Raw genomic sequence first — 17507 nt, forward strand, 5'->3', positions numbered from 1 at the left:
AGGTTTTCAGCTTCATTTGATACATACCTTCAAATTGCTCACATATCTGAATATACTTTTCTGTTATTCTGTATCTTTATTTATGCAATAACATGAACTTATATTGAAAATAAGTCTTAAGAATGCAATTAAATCTTTCTTTTGCCTGATATTTTGCTAAAAACAGCTCTTTCTGTATTCTTGTCTGAAGTACACCAGCTCTTTCATTTATACTCACTTCTCCCTGCCTGTAGCATTTATTTCGATTGATGCATTCTGTTGAACTTGCTAATTCTCTGTTACTAATAGTACACCAAATTTCCATCTCTTCACTTATACAATCAGTTTATTGACTTTTAAATCTGCAATCGTCTTTAAGCAATGTTACATTCTTTTTACTGTTGCTTCTTGTAATTGATATCTTTCAGCTCTGTTTCTTCTATTTGAAACAAAAGGTTTCAAGCCTATTCGACTTGTCCCTTTAATGTTTGACCTTTTCTGATATTAAAAACAAAAGGTTTCAAATCAAAATAACTTGTCCCTTTAATGCTTTTATTTTTTCTGTGATGAATCAGTCACACAAATAGTTCAATTTGTTATGATCTGCTATACAGGAAACAAACCATGTTAATACTGAAACACTTATCGTGATTGTCTTCTTTCTCTGCTGATGTATATCTTTATTTTGCTGTGATGAGTAGCATGTTAGGATAGTGAATGTGAGGTGAAGGGAGGTAATAGTATTGCTTAGACCCATTGGGTCTAACCTATCTTTCTTCATGAATGCAGGGATCGGATGCATGGAAAGGATGCAGTTTGGGGCAGCGAACAAATGGATGTGGATGGATGCAACTCAATCAGTCATTACAGGCAATGACTAGTGCCCATGACCTTTCCTCTCTTTATACTTCTTTCATGTTCTTCATTTCAATAGAGTAGGAATATACATCAGTAGATAGAGACTACTCTTACGGTCAAATGTGTAAGAGAAATTTACTTTCATCATCTTTATTCCGCGCTTGTAAACATTAATTGTACCATCATGGTGAATAATACAAAAACATTGTATATTATTTCAATATGAATAAAAATTCTTCCTTTTTACCAATTCTGAGTATAACTTGAAAGTGATAAACATGCATACTTTACTCCATTTGAACATGCATGAAAATTGAGTAACATTTACAATTTTCTAAAATACAGCCAGCCATACCCAAGCATATTGCACACAAGAAATTTTTGTACCAATGTACTAGAACCCTGTATCTATGCCATATTCAATCTTCTACCATCACTATTTCAACCTTCTTTTTTTCAATTTTAACAATCAGCTTGATACATAAGAAGTGTATATTAGGAGGCCAAGGCATATATGAGAACAAGACCATTTTTCCAGTTGGTTAGTAGGGTAGTAGCCAAGTGGAACCATGCTATGGGGCTTTTAGCTACATGGAACAAATCATGATAGCTCTTTGATTGATGCTGGTACCAAGGTGCTTATGTTCTATCTCAATGGAATCCCACAGAATAGCATGGATTCCTACAGTATTTTCCCTGGAAGGGACCGGGTTACAAAGTTGGCGAAGATGTACTCTCAGTCAGGGCTTGCGCCTGGGATAGTAGTATAGGAAAGCGCATACCATATTTCTGCAATCAATATGAAGTGGATTCTGATTCCAATCAGTCACCTCTCCATCAATCTCGTGCACAGATATTGGTGTGCACCCCCTTATTGTATTAATACAAATCAGCTGTTGGGATGTTTGTGGCATTCAAGGCCTTTTTCACAGAATGCTGTTGTTTGTTGTGGATAATTGCTTCAGCTACCACATTGTTTTGATGGCCGAAAGTCAATTTTTATGAAAAAAAAGAGCTGCAAATCTGAGTCTAAATATATTGTATTAGATGTTTAGATAACATTAAAAGTAATATAGGTGTCTTAGGAATGTGAAAGAAAAATGCAGTTTTATAGGCATGCAAGTGTAAAAATTAATTTCAATTTCAATTTCAATTATGTTGAGTTTTCTTCATTAAATTGTAGTTCTTCCAGTATTTGCAGAACAAACTATGATTCCATATCTGATTATTTGCAAGTAAACATTAAATGAAAATGAATCAATTTACCTTCTTTATCAAAAATAGACATCAGCTTGTTCACATTTTCAATTGCAATGCAGACATGGCGATCACGTCCCCCATGTTCAGGTCGTCCAGTTACAGGATCTGGATTTGGAAGCTCCATCAAATGAATCATCTCGGAACCTACCCATAACCATTTCCCTCCGTAAGGGAGTTTGTTGTTTGGCCTTTCTTCATTAACTTCTAAACCTAAATGTGTTGACCATTCATCAGTAACTCAAACAATGAAAATCCAGAAACTGAAAACTTGGTTTGATCATCAAGGATGCAACATACCTAGAAGACCCTGGTAGAATGCAAGGGATTTTTCTAGGTTTCTGCATAGTAGTCCCACATGATGAATGCTTACAACTCCAATACCTATTTTCATAACATTGCCAGGAAAAAAGAACATTGTAATGATTCTGATGCAAATAATAGCCTCAACCACATAGTATGAAGTCTTTCAAACACAACAGGTTCTCAATTGTACAAAACCACAAAGAGGATCTTAGCATTTTCTGTGAAAATCATGTGCTTTTCTATGATCTGTTTTGTAACACATATAATCATGAGATGCCATGTTTCTCTCAACAACTCTATATTAATACTGGAATTTTTCCACAGAAAAAGGTAATTAATCCAAGAAAGGATGTTTATTACTACAAAATATATAACTACCTTAGAGACAAGCATATGGCTCTTCTGCTGCCACAATGTTAAGTATACAAATAAGACATCTTTGATCTTGACAAAAACGAACAGCAATTGTTTGGACCTAAAACTAGTTGCTAAGTAACATATATGCAATGAATTTAATTTTTGGGTGGCTAGGTTATTGGATATGAAACGTTCAAGTGCTTGCTGCCAGCCAACACACTTATCACAGGCGAACCTACATGTTTATCCTTATACACCCCTCTAGAGAGATTTATTTTATTCTTGTTGTATAATATTGTCCATGAATTTAGGGAATTTGTACCTGACAGATAATGATAATGAAATAATGCCATTTCCACATATTGGTTTGGAATCTTGATAATTAAATTGATCCTACTTTTTTATGGATTACATCTACTGTGTAGTAGATAGTTTTTCTACTTTGTGTTCTAGAACATTATTCTATTGGTGTTTTTGGGTGTTATATTGTGGTGTCATCTGGGCAATACATATAAATTGGACTAATCTTATCATGTGATAGTCTTCTTGTGTAAGTAATTATTAAAACATGGATGAGTGATATTGGTGCAGATATAACACAATCATTCACGACTAGGAAGGTAGCTTAAATAGATGCAAATCAAAGCAGAGAAGCATAAGCGGAAGATAATTTCAATTTCATTGGGAAATCGTCATCACAGATGTTGTACAATAAGAGGAGGAGAGAGGTTCCTCCTAATGAGTTTAGAGATAACTTTGTAGAATGTCTATTGTTCTGAAAATGTTCATATTACTCAGTTGACTGAGCAATCACTCAAATTGTGAGTATCTTGGCATGGTCAAATACAGAAGACCTAAGGTCAAATGCAGAAGAGGTAAAATACAGGGAAAACTGCAGATGGCATACTTGAGCATGGTTGATCTTGTCATAATAGGACTCTGTGCAGACAGCAGTTCAACTGAATACTTATCTGGGGACTTGAAATTTTTCTCCTTCAATCTTTTCACATGGAAAATATTCCATTGCCTCTTGTTGATTTGTGTGTTCCTCGTCAAAAACAAATATGCCCCTACGGCTTAAGCTAAGACATCAATGCAGATCTCTGGAAAATTACTAGTAATTGTACTTTTAACGGATTCCCTTTACTCAAGTATCTACTGAGTAGTAGCTTTATTAGCTCCCTGTAACTTTGACATTGGCCATCACTAAGCCATAAACTCCATGATCACATTAATGGTAAATTTCTTTTGTTGGTCTGTGTTCTAATTTTATTTATGCAAAGCTTACCTTATTATTCTCTATGGTGTCAAGTTTCAACACTTACAGCATCTTACAGTTTTGCATGTGTTGTTTTATCATAATACAAGTTCCTGAAAAATTGTGTATAATAATAGGACCATATTCCTTTCACACAAACATACATGCTAAGAAAGACAAGGACAGGAGGAAATTAAAAATTATACCATTTTTTGCATCATTAATACTTTCTTCATCAACGACAAGATCATTGGCAGTTGATGCCTTTGTGATTAACTGCCGTGTGTATGAGTGTTTTACAAGCTGATGCCTTTCAATCAACTTTAGCCTGCTTCTTGGAAACTGGTTACTGGAAACAGTCTGCCTCAAATAGGATCTCTGAAATGCATGATTTTCCTACCAAGGACACACGTTGACGCTTACGTCAGAAGTTCCTCATAATCACATTAGAAATAGAAGTGAGCCTAAACATCAAACTATAAGAAGACAACATCAAAGATGTCAAATACTTTCCATGATGTTTACCCTGATTTCAATCCCGTTAATTATAGCATTCACTGGACATCAATTATAAACTGACTTTTAACTCTTGATCAGACAGAGGAAAAGTTTGTATCAAAATGTTTTTGTCACACTTTGAAATGTTGATTTTGTTGTAGTTGTGGTCAGAATCTACAAGCCAACCTAGATATCACAATGGTTGTGATTATTGATATTATGAGGTGATATAATTATACTATAATATTATTATCTTGTATACTTACATAGTATAATTATTATAACAATTATTATATTATATTATATTAACATAATTATTTAATATATAATTATATTAATAGGTGTCCCTTGGTGAAAGGGCACCTCTTGCATATATTATGAGACAAGTGAACTCATCGTAAGATAGAAAATGTATTGAATTAAAATTCAAAATTATTACATGGTATCAAAGTAGGTGATAATCCTGAAAAAGTTATTTTCAGAGGCAAATCACATATTGATGGGGTTATCATGCATTTGATCTGATTTTCTAGCAAAATGAACTTGTACTATCCCCATCATAAAATAAATGTAATTAATTAAACCTTGTTATTGGGCCGATTGATTTAATATATCTTGGACCCATTTTTAATTGTTTCCGTAGGTAGTTTGGCCGTCGGCTATCTTTGTACACCCTCGGAAGGTTTTCCCGACGGGTATTTAGGCATGGCTTGTAGGTAGTAGTGGGTATGCAATTTGGATTATTTTCTCTGTACTAGGAATTCCTGTTGGAGTTCTCTGTTGTTCGCCATTTCGGAAGTGAAAGACCTTCCCTATTTGGTTATCCGGTTTCAGTGGGATTTAACCCTCACCCTATTCCGTTGCCTCTAACACTTCGCTCGGATCTAACAAGTTAGAGCACCATCATATTGCGAATATTCATTGTTTAAATTGATTTGCTCTCTTGTCCAGTGTAATTCCATATATTGTTTATCTACATTAAATCTTGCTACTTGTTCATACTATCTATTAATCTGCAATCACTCTTCATACATCACCCATATGAGTTCTTGCCATCCATTTCTAGCCACTAGCATACACCGTACGGCCTCCAATTCAATCCCCATAACTCACAGTACGGCCTCCCCAAGAACATCGTACGGCCACCAAGTTTGACTATATGACCTCCTACCACTCCCTACGACTGTCTACCCTCTATACGGCCCCTTCATTCCATATCACCGTATGGCCCATCAGGTATCTCCACTGTACAAACATTCCATTTACAGTCTATGGCCTTCACATCTTCTATACGGACTCCTCCATACCTGGCAATACCTCCACTGTACGACTTGCTTGGTATATCCCCCCTGCACCGTACGGATCACACGTTGCAACATACGGACAAAAAAATTCCTCCAGTCAAGATGTATGGCTAACGGCTAGGTCAGAACATTACAGAACTTTGCAATAGCATTAAGTGTTATTTCTTGCCAAGGTCGTCACACATCTACTGAACTTTCATAAGCAGAGCAAACACATATATCAGAGGACAATAATACGTTGAGAGCTTAGATTGTGTTTCTCACTGATAAAAAAATTTGATAAACATATTGCTTTGTTGGTATGTGACATGTATTGCAAACCTTGTTAGATCTATTCAAATTGCATCGCATCTCATCTTTGCCTAAAACAAAATAAGGAATTAGATAAGCAAATTACACTATCATATGCAAATTGTTATTGGTGTGGATGAGTAAGTGATATACCTTTGTGTTTGGTCAAATTATTATATATGTGGTACTTCATATCATACCCACAATTTCACATAGATAATCACAAGCTTTCATAAAGAGTACATTGGTCGGTCATAGAGGATTGAGTGGTGCAATATATATTCAAGTGTTGAATTAGGATATACATAGGTGAAACCGTATTGAAATGAGGCAGTGACTCCTTGGGATGAATCATATTCAATTTTTAGTTGATCATGCCTTGGTAAATATCATAAACCCATTATGGAAGATAGCACATATGGTGGTATCCAATGATATAATGGCAAATATCTTAAAATCCTTCATGGTGGATGACACAAACGGTAGTATCTGAAGACATGCCATGGACGTATTTTTTATAAATCCACTATGGTGGGAAGCGCATCCGGTGCTACCCAAAGCTATACCATAATGGTAGATATCATAAACCTATTATAGAGGATAGTGCATATAATGGTATACTAGGACATAATGGGAGATGTCTTAAAATACTTTATGGTGGATAATGCATACGGTGGTATCTGATGACATGCCATGAAGATAAGTTTCCTAAATCCATTACGGTGAGTAACACATGTAACGTTACCCAATGAATGGTAGGTATTAAAATTCTTTATGGTGGATAGCAAATATGGTGATATCTGACAACATGCCATAAAGGTAAAAAAAATTAATCCAATATGGTGAATATTGCATATCTAATAAAATGTCTCCACCTAAAATGAAAGCTTCCTCAGCTAAAGAGGGAGTGTTGAAGTTAAATAACTTCACAAGGCTTACATATTTGATTCACAATGATGTCCCAAATAATATGAAGTATTACTTGAGACACTAATAAATTAGTTATTTAACTATTAATTTAATCATGACTTATCCAATATCTCTCTGTTATTATAGAATATATTTAATCTTCCCATTGAAGGATAGTCATTGTGACACAACCTAGATGGATGCCTCCCTAGCTAAGAGGGAGTGTTGATTTTATTGTAGTTGTCAGAATCTACAAGTCAACCTAGATATCACAATGGTTGTGATTATTATGAGATGATATAATTATACTATAATATAATTATATTGTACACTTACATTGTATAATTACTATGTTGTATGATTATATAATAATTATTATATTATATTAATAATATAATAATTGTGATAATATTATTATATTAATAAATATAATTATTGATAAGATGTTAATATTATATTATATGAATATAATTATATTAATATGTGTCCCTTGGTGAAAGGGAACCTCTTGCATATATTATGAAACAAGTTATCTCATCACAATATCGAAAAATATATTGAACTAAAATTCAAAATGATAATATGAAATGCGCAAGAGACCTTTTTAAATAGGAATGGTAAACTTCCAAGTAACTTTGTGTAATGTCCCTAATTGATAAATTATGAAATTAACTTAAATTTGCACCAAGGAACAGCAAATGGAATGTACATCTCATTCCAGACCCTCATAGAACTGATAGTTTCCAAACAAACTGAAATACCCACAAAGGTTTAACAGTAAACCTTATAAACTATGAACCTAATATGTAGATTTGATTGTCAAATCAACCTAAAGCTTCACCAAACTTAACATGCAAGTAAATAAAAGAAAAAAAAATATTACTTGCATCAAACTCATGGCCTCAAGGCTGATATAAAGAGCAATATACTTCTGCTATAAATCAACCCAAAACAATGAGCAAAGATGAAGCCCAAAATATACTGCAACATCAAACTCATGGCCTCAAGGCTGATATGAAGAGCAATATACTTCTGCTATAAATCAACCCAAAACAATGAGCAAAGATGAAGCCCGAAATATACTGCAAGCCTTCAAAACTTTAGGATGAACTCACCAACCTTCAAACCAACTTATTAATAACAAAATATCATGAAAATTCATGAGATTACAGAAAACCCCATGGCTTAAAAGCTTCCATGAACTTCTGCAAAACATGCAAATTCGAAACTGAAGAAAATCTCAACTATTCAGCACGGTGATAAACTCTGAAATGAGATTATTCAACAATATTCCTCAACTCCTGTGATAACTTCTGAAATGAGATTATTCAATAGCGTTCCTTGATTTCTGCACTAACCTTTGAAATGAGATTATCCATCAGTATTCCTTGACTCTTATCCTAGGTACTCGTATTAAACCCTACTCCCTTTCATAGATCACCTTGGAAACTATGAACATCCCGTCCAAATGTCTCCTTCTCCATTGGTTTATCAGCCACTAAAGAACAATGCAAACGTTCATCTGAAATCTGCAATAAGAATTACGAAACTTGGAGCCAAAACCAACCATATATGAAAGAAATTTCAAAACTTGAATTGGGTGCCAAAATCCCACTACTTGAAATGGAGGAAACTTGCATGAAATGGGCATAATCAGTTTATGGAAACTTTCATAAAGCCAATGAATCAGTGTTCCATACCTCGCGGCAAGTCATGCAAGTTTAGGAGGGTTGCGGGCTGTGCAGTCGCTGGCAAGTTTTCATGTGTAAAGAACCTCAACCGGTTCTACCTTCAACTCTAGTGGTTTGACATTTTGCCAAACACTTATCATGCAAACTCTGACACCATTGTAAAAAGCCCTACTGGCTCTAGCCTCATTGAATTTTGCTTATTTGACATTTCATCAAACAGTTGGCAAAAAAAGTCAAGTTCTGATTTTTATGTGTATGCAAGAGTTTGTTTTTGTACTTTCCAAATAGATAAATATATAACTTGAATAAAAGAGATTGGTAACAATGTTCACATACTATAATTTTCAATTGAACGATAACCAGTACTGACAAGGTACGCACTTCTATGCAAAAAATTAATTAGTGAGAGAACCTGGGTCATATAGACTTAAGCTGGAAATGACCTGCAACTTTGAATATATTCTTCATCCACAAAAAATGCTGGCCAATGTCAATGATCACAATCTTTAATATTAGATCGCAGACCCTATATGGATGCGGCTATGAATGCCAAACTGACCTCTACCCTTGCGTTTTATCTCATAAAATAATCACAGCCTTTGCTAGCTGCTACTAACGCCACTTCTAGACTCTTTAGTAAAAGAATTAACACCAGACGCTGCCAACAAACCAAATGCATCACATAACTTGGAACACAGATCCAAGGAAAGGAATCGTAACTAAAAAATGCAGATCCCTGCCACTGTATAGTTGTTCAGAACAACACCAAACTCGTGGTATGTTTGCAAAAATGTTACCCACGCCAAATAGAAACCCTTCTACCTCCAATGCAGCAGTAGATACAATTGAATGATATACATCAGCATCATTCAATTCCTTCAAAGAAAAAAGATCAAATACTCAGAATATTAAAGACATTTCTTCTCAGCTTGAAGAAATATTCACAAACCCTCATCTCACCCAATTTCATAAAACATTTATATCACCATTTGAACCACAATTAGAGCCTCTGTCTTGAAGCTCTCACAGAAGATCAAATTCAAAAGTTATTTCACTTGCTCAAATGATTGCACAATTGAAGAATACCTGCTCTCTAATGGCTGAAATCGAAACCCTGGTTTCATCTTCTAATAAACTACAACAATTTCAAAAAGCATAAGCAACATGAATGAGTTCCTTTCTCACAAAGCATTGCTTTTATAATAAATAAAGATGACTTCTTTAAGACACTTTTCACTTAAAAGCCCTTTGCTTTATACATAGGCATATATTTGAATAATACAATTTATCAATTCCATTTGGCTCCAAAAATAACCTTTTCAATGATATTATGATATTCTAATACACAAGGTCATTGTTTCCAGTGCCCAAGCTTTAAAACTTTTCAACCTGGTTCCAACAAGCTATGACACTAAGGTGGCCAATATACAATGCTAGCACAAATAGCAACCTTAACAAATTTAATTAAATAATCATCATAATTCACCCCTCTTGCAAAAATAACTGAAGAAGCATCAAAATGAAAACCTGACAACACATATGTAATCCTAATGAAGAAAGACGATGAATGAACCTAACAAAGTGTCTTACTAAAAGCTTCAAACTAGAATCTTCAAATAGAAGCTTCAAACACTCCCTCCAAAATTAAGCTTCAAATAAGAATTGGGAGCATGTTTCAACTTCTCTAACTCAACCGAGCTTATCAGAACCATCCATTGACTTACTATAAATAGTAAGTCCCACCAAATGGAGCCAAAACCCTAATGGGGTACTCTAATCACTAGTATTTGCCTGCAAGAATCCAATAATAGGAAAATATCTATTCACTATCCTGGTCATGCTAAACAAAGTTCTCCCTCCCCAAGATTGCTTACAAGAATCAAAGAAACACAATTATCCACCCAAATCTCAAGGATATAATGTCCCTAGCATCACCTACAAACTCCTATGATGATAGCACTATCCACAAAGTTATCCTGAATATATTGTCACCATACCAACAATGGTGACTCATCCAATCTGTCGTGCCAATCCTATCTCCACCTAGATCCCATTAGAGACGAAACTCACGTTTATCCATAACAAGGAAAAATGGATATCCAATATCATCTGTTGGATCAAAACTCCTTGTACTCCCTACCAATTTGCCACGAGCATGAATCCTATCTGTGCAACAATTACTAGTACTCCCAAAAGCATTTGAACGGTAATCTAGATGCTTAGAATTTTTTCTAGATTTGATTGTGTTACTTGTTTTGCATCAACGTTTCGGATCACACTCTGTGATCCATCATCGAGATGAAGAAAGAGAACATGAATACGTTGACTCTACAAGTACTCTACTACTAACTTGCAACTAGTAACCCCATCAATTGCAAATGGTGCAAGCCCATCCCATAAAGGATGGTGTGAATTTGGTGCCAACCCACACCTGCGTGAAACCAAGTCCTCTACTTGGTGGGTCAAAAGAAAAATGATGAGCACTCCTCACTATATAAGTGCGCCAATCTTTGTCAAAGGCTCATCAATACCAAAATGGGAATTAAGAGACGATACTAATCTCTGACTCCGAAGCACTGGTCGAGTGGAATCATAGGATTAGAGTATCCTCAGAAGCTCTATATGGTTCCTTCTACAATTATGAACTCTCAAGAAGATACTCCATAAATGACTGCTTAGTACAAATTATATGAAGAAGCATTAACTTGCTCCCCTACAATCCACAGTTGATCCCTTTGAAATGGTGACACTGCCAACTATCTATGGTTATCATTCGTATGAGATGAAGTAATAGATTCACTTCCAGTAGAAAGAAACAAATCCGCATGAGAGCTTGTCTCCAAATCAGATGATACCATGCCCAAGTCCTGTAAAGAAGAGGGAGTAGTGTCAGGAACTGGCACACAACTCTCTGAAGAATCCACTACTATTGCATCAAGACTCTCAATAACCTATTCCCTATTATCTATCAGTGTGCTAAATACAGGGGGACTTGGTATAATAGGAAGCTCTCTATAATCCTCCACTGATGCCCTCATCTCATCTATAACTATTGCACTCATATCAAGGATGGATGTAACTACATCCTCATCATATCCATCAACCCTATATATGGAAGTCAACTCACCACCAACTGCCATTATATGTAGCAAAACTAGATCTGGGGCTCATATAGACTATACACACTGTTAGCCGACTGGATGGTTCCGGCGGTGTTCCTGTAGCCGACGGTCCGGCGGTGTTCCTGTAGCCAATGGTCCGGCAGTGTTTTTGTAGCCAACGGTCCGGCGGTGTTTCGGTATTCCGTAGCCGACGGTCCGGCGGTAAATAGTTTGTAACGGATAGAATAATTGTGGCCGACAGACTCCTTCGGGAAGGTTCGGGAGTAGTATTTATATCCCGTTTGGGATCATTGTAAATCATCATTCATCTACTATTGCGAATATACTACTGCTGTTCGTGTTCTATTGTCTGTATGCATTCATCATCTTTGTCTTTACGCTAAACATTTGGCGCCGTTGCCTTATGAATCTGGAAGGTGGGAGGAATGAAGATTAATGCCAAATCAGCTTAACAAGGATCGAAATAAGGCGAAGGGAAAAGATGGAATCCGTATTGCGCAAGAGAATTTAATTCTAGCACAGCAAGCCGAACGCCGACGGAGATTTCAGAGGATTGTCGACGAAAACCGAAGTGCGGAGGAATTGTTGGAGGAGACTCGGCAGCGAGTGGAATTGGTGGAAGAAGCACGGGAGGAGTTCTTGAAATTGTGTTCGCCGAGGGAAGAAAATTCAGACGGGAGAGCATCAACTCGCACGGCTCGCGGTGCCGACGGAGCACGAGCGTGGAGTGACCTCTTCGTCCAGGATAGACTTCCGCGGGAAACAATTTCGGAGGATCCTCCGTCTTCACCAAGGGTTGCAGCTGCAGACACCTCCGGTGTGGGAGTGCAGACTGCTGGTGTGGGAGTACAGGTGCAGACTTCCAGAGTTATGGCGGGACCCAAAGAAAAATTACCGAAATTTGAAGGCGATGGTACAGCCGACCCTCTCCGACATTGTAAGACATGTGAGACGATCTGGCGGGCAAATGGAATCACAGATGCCGACGAATGGGCCAGGCACTTTCCGGCAACCCTACGGGGTGTCGCGATTGATTGGTTTTCGGATATGGATCCACAGAAGCTAGATACATGGGATAACATTAAAAAGGAGTTCTTGGCGGAATTTAAACTCTTACGGGATGATAATGAAATCGTAGCGGAAATTTTCAATACCAAGCAAGGGAAGCACGAAACTGTCCGTGTCTATGCCAGGAGATTAAAAGACTTAGTAAACAAAATGGAAAGCAAGCCAGCGAACGGATTGCAGAAAAGGTGGTTTGTGGACGGCCTACGCTCGAAGTTGCGGAGGAAAATGAAAATTGTGCCACCGTCATCATATGTGGACGCATATAACAGAGCACTGGACCTTGAGAGTGCACAGAAGACAAAGAAGAAGAAAACCAGCTCCTCTGACTCTGATGATGATGAATCCACTCGGGATGATAGTAGCGACGACGAAGGCAGCAGCAAGAAGGTTCGTGCCCTACAGAAGGATATGGTTCGCATGATGAAGGAATTTAAAAACATGCAGAAGGAGCCAAAAGGCAGTGAACTGTGGTGCACGGAATGTAAGACCGACGGTCATACTAAGGGATCGTGCCCGAAGAACCAATTCTGCGACATCTGTCAGATCATGGGCCATTCCACAAAGGACTGTCCTTTTAACATGAAGACAAGAGGATCTCCGCAGGTGCTTCTTACGCAGCAGGCTTCCCCGTCGGGCAATAACGGAAATGCAAACATTGATGGTGCCACACCCGGAGGGTATAGGAATAATAGCAGAAGGCAAAATACCAACAATGCAAATAATAACAATAATAATGGAGGCCGGAGTCGAACCCAATATGATGCAAACGGACGGCCGATCGTTCAATGTCGAGCGTGTAATTTGTGGGGTCATTTTGCGCGGGATTGTACAGCGGCAAACACACCGAAATTATTATGCAGATGGTGCGGACCCGGCGATCACGAAGATTCCAAGTGTCCAAAGGCTGGAGTAAATTTGATCACTGTCGGCACGGATGTAGAGGAGGTTCTGGCAATTACACGGAGGCAAGCGGAGGAAAAGAGAAAAGTGGGGGAAGTGCAGGCGGACATTGCAAAGGCATCGTCGCCGGAAACATCTCAGTTGAAGGACATCACCAGCACCTTGGCAAAGAACTTCGCAGAACAAAGCATTGTACGACAGATCTTACAAACGGAGATACCGGTCAAGATAAGTGACCTCCTTCTCACAATGCCCCAATTACGGACGGCTATTCTGAATCATACACCGTTTTCAAACGCACCGGAGGAAACAAGAAGGAATAGTAGGGAAGTAATGGCAACAGACCCAATGCTGCTGGCACTCACCTCCGGACGGCATCCGGCGGTTGTCGAGATGGGGATTTTGGGAAATGTTTTGACAGAGACAATTGTTGACGGAGGGTCCGGCGTGAATGTGTTGCCGGAGGATACTTGGAAGAAGTTGGGAAAACCGACGTTGTGGCCACCTGCATTTCAGTTGCTCACGGCAGACCAACATGGAATCAAACCGTTGGGAATTCTGAAAGCGCAATCGGTAACAATTGGTACGCAACCATTTTTATTGGATTTTGTAGTCATTCCATTAAAAAGAAAAGGCTATGATGCTATTCTGGGACGGGATTGGTTGGTGCAAGCAAAAGTACAACATGATTGGAAACGCAATACCCTATCAATGGAGCGCGGAGGCAAAAGATTCATAATTGACCTGCATACGCAAATGGTCGGTGAGGAGGCAGCATTGTCAGATTCTGACAGTGAAGGCGAAAGTGATGACGAAGGACAGAGGAAAATGGAACCGGATGAAGGAGGAGTATTGAGACTTGACGGAGGATCGAATGACGACGACCTGGACTCGGTTAATGGCCTTTACCACTGGCAAATAGAAGACTACGAACTCTTTCCGAGTTGCAATATGCTAAGGGTCGACGAAGATGAGAAAAAGGAGGAAAATGAATGTCCGGAGGAATGCAGGGAAGTGGAAGAAGGAAAAATTGCCATGGTTGAAGCTGAGGGGAAGAACATACAGTCTCAACACAAAAAAACGAAAGATTCCACTGTCCGGTACATGGTGAATAGACCGCGCGGAAAGAAAAGGTCACACTGCAGCATAAAATTAGTGGAAGGGCACCGACAGCAAGGAAATAATCCAGTTGTGCGACAATCGCAGGCACAGTGGGCAACAGAAGTAGCACAGAATAGACGCAAACTCTGGCATGACAAGCATCTGAGACATAACAGATTCCAGACAGGACAATTAGTACTGAAGTATGATGGCCGTAACGAAATCAAGCCGGGCAAACTCAAAGTGCGATGGATTGGACCATATCAAATCCGAGAAATTGGCGACACGGGGACAATGAAATTAGCAACCTTGGACGGACAAGAGATAACTCAGCCAGTTAACGGATCTAAGTTGAAACCATATCGTGTAAGGAAGTACTCCCCGGTGGTGAATCCTTCCGGGTCGTCAGTACAACATTCTCTGGCGATGACGTCACTCAGAGGTACTGTTGTTGAGTAATGTATTCTGTAAATTTTTTAAAAAAAAAAAAAAAATTTGAAAAAAAAAAATTTTAAAAAAAAAAATTTAAAAAAAAAAAGTCTGACAGCCCCGCGGACCCCGCGGACTTGGAGTCCCGCGGGAAGAAAGCCCCGCGGACTAAGAGTCCCGCGGGCCCCGCGGACTTGAAGTCCCGCGGGAAGGAAACCCCGCGGACTAAGAGTCCCGCGGGAAGAAAGTCCCGCGGACTAAGAGTCCCGCGGGCCCCGCGGACTAGAAGTCCCGCGAGAAGGAAGGCCCCGCGGACTTAAAACCCCGCAGATCCGCAGACGGAAAACTTCCACGGCAGTAGCAAGGTAAAACAACCGCGATTTATCTTCTCTCAGACAGTTTGGGTGGGCATGTTGAAGAATTTGACCAGCAGAAGGCCGCGGGTAGGAGAAGAATGGGTCGCGGGAAGAAAAAAAGGCCGCGGGTAGGAGAAACGAAAGGCCGCAGGGAGAACAGGAAGGCCGCAGGTGATGCAGAGTCAGAGGTTCAGTACTTATAAAAAAAATAAAAAATAAAAAAAAAAAAAAAAAACGACGACAAAATCAAGTTGCTCAGAATGAGTGATGGATGATGCCAAAGGGAAGGGGACACATCCGTGGTTGCCAGAAAGAGTGCAGAATTGGCAGATAATAACAGAAATGGTGCGTTCCTTGCATTTTTGTGTAGGTTTCGAAGTGCTAATTTGGTCTTGGCGGCGAGGGGCGCTGCCCCTCGACCCCGCCCTGTACTGCGACAGGGAGCGCACCCGGGGCGCTGCCCCAGGACCCCGCGAGGGCGCTGCCCCTCGACCCCCAGTCGTGGCGGATATCAGTCGTGGGAGTCTGACTAGTTGAGAAGAGTTGAAGTTGCTGCAGGCACGGACTTTCTATGTACCAGAGGTAGTGGGAGAAGGTGTTGGCTGTGAGGCTGTCTAGGTGGATGCGTAGAGAGCTCGGGAGGAGCTGATCATCCGGTTGGAGGCAGTGCAGCGACACTTGGCTTAGGGTACCGAGGAATTGAAAACAGAGAAAGCAGCACAGGTGGCTATCAAGGTCAGCTTGAGGAGACAGTATTGTGTTAGCAGAGGCTACAGATGTAACGGGATGAATGTGGAAGTGATGTGATAGAAGCAGATTTCTCTTGTTGTAGTCACTTTGTTAATGTATTTTGTTTGTTAATTTGTCTCAGATATTTTGTCAGTCGTCAGGAGACGACTTTTCTTTTTGGGGGGATGGTGTTAGCCGACTGGATGGTTCCGGCGGTGTTCCTGTAGCCGACGGTCCGGCGGTGTTCCTGTAGCCAATGGTCCGGCAGTGTTTTTGTAGCCAACGGTCCGGCGGTGTTTCGGTATTCCGTAGCCGACGGTCCGGCGGTAAATAGTTTGTAACGGATAGAATAATTGTGGCCGACAGACTCCTTCGGGAAGGTTCGGGAGTAGTATTTATATCCTGTTTGGGATCATTGTAAATCATCATTCATCTACTATTGCGAATATACTACTGCTGTTCGTGTTCTATTGTCTGTATGCATTCATCATCTTTGTCTTTACGCTAAACACACACTCCAACTCCACAATCAACTCTCAACTATAACTACGACTCCTGGAGAGCGAATTGGGTGCTCTCAAACACCCCAAAAGTTGCCTTAAGCTCATGGGCTCTAACAATGCCCCATAACAAGTGCTACCCCACTCAACAAGGTAATCTTTGTCAGCTACCATCTACAAATAATTATGCTTCAAGATCCTATCAGCCTCTCGAAGTGAATGAATCTATGTTAGGGAAAAGCAACTACCACCGTGCTCATCTAACATAGGAGCACCCCAACCAAATATGGCTAACATTTGTCAAATAGCAACATAATCTCAAGAGTTGAAGAAATACCACATTGATCACCCTTAGTTGTCTGGATACAGGATGTCTTTGCATTCCTTGGCTCCCCTATACACTCACTGTCTCACTAATCGCACTGTGGTAGGAAATTGTATCTATCATAATCACCTTATGATCACTCTCCTCATGTGCACTAACAACTTCGCACGTCCACCAAAAAGGTACTACCACTAGGTACCTCTACCAATACCTCCTTTGAAGAAGTGGAAACCACTATTGTATCAAACTCCTTGCATGTGTTTGTTTCC

At 39.3% G+C, this 17507-nt stretch overlaps 1 protein-coding gene across 1 annotated transcript in view; it reads right to left on the bottom strand.

Annotated features, from left to right (window-relative positions):
• Positions 1 to 17507, bottom strand: part of LOC149576817 (Lactoylglutathione lyase / glyoxalase I family protein) — a 146226-nt gene that overhangs the window by 68263 nt on the left and 60456 nt on the right. Inside the window, exons 2-4 of the mRNA XM_089820187.1 lie at positions 4222 to 4411; positions 2395 to 2478; positions 2104 to 2307 (exon numbers count right to left, since the gene is read on the bottom strand). Coding sequence (XP_089676313.1) covers positions 2104 to 2307; positions 2395 to 2478; positions 4222 to 4411 — 478 coding nt within the window. The remainder of the gene's footprint in view (positions 1 to 2103; positions 2308 to 2394; positions 2479 to 4221; positions 4412 to 17507) is intronic.

The sequence above is a fragment of the Cupressus sempervirens genome, chromosome 1 (assembly GCF_028749045.1).
Source record: "Cupressus sempervirens isolate cs-2001-9-10 chromosome 1, ASM2874904v1, whole genome shotgun sequence".
In the NCBI taxonomy this organism is placed as follows: domain Eukaryota; kingdom Viridiplantae; phylum Streptophyta; class Pinopsida; order Cupressales; family Cupressaceae; genus Cupressus; species Cupressus sempervirens.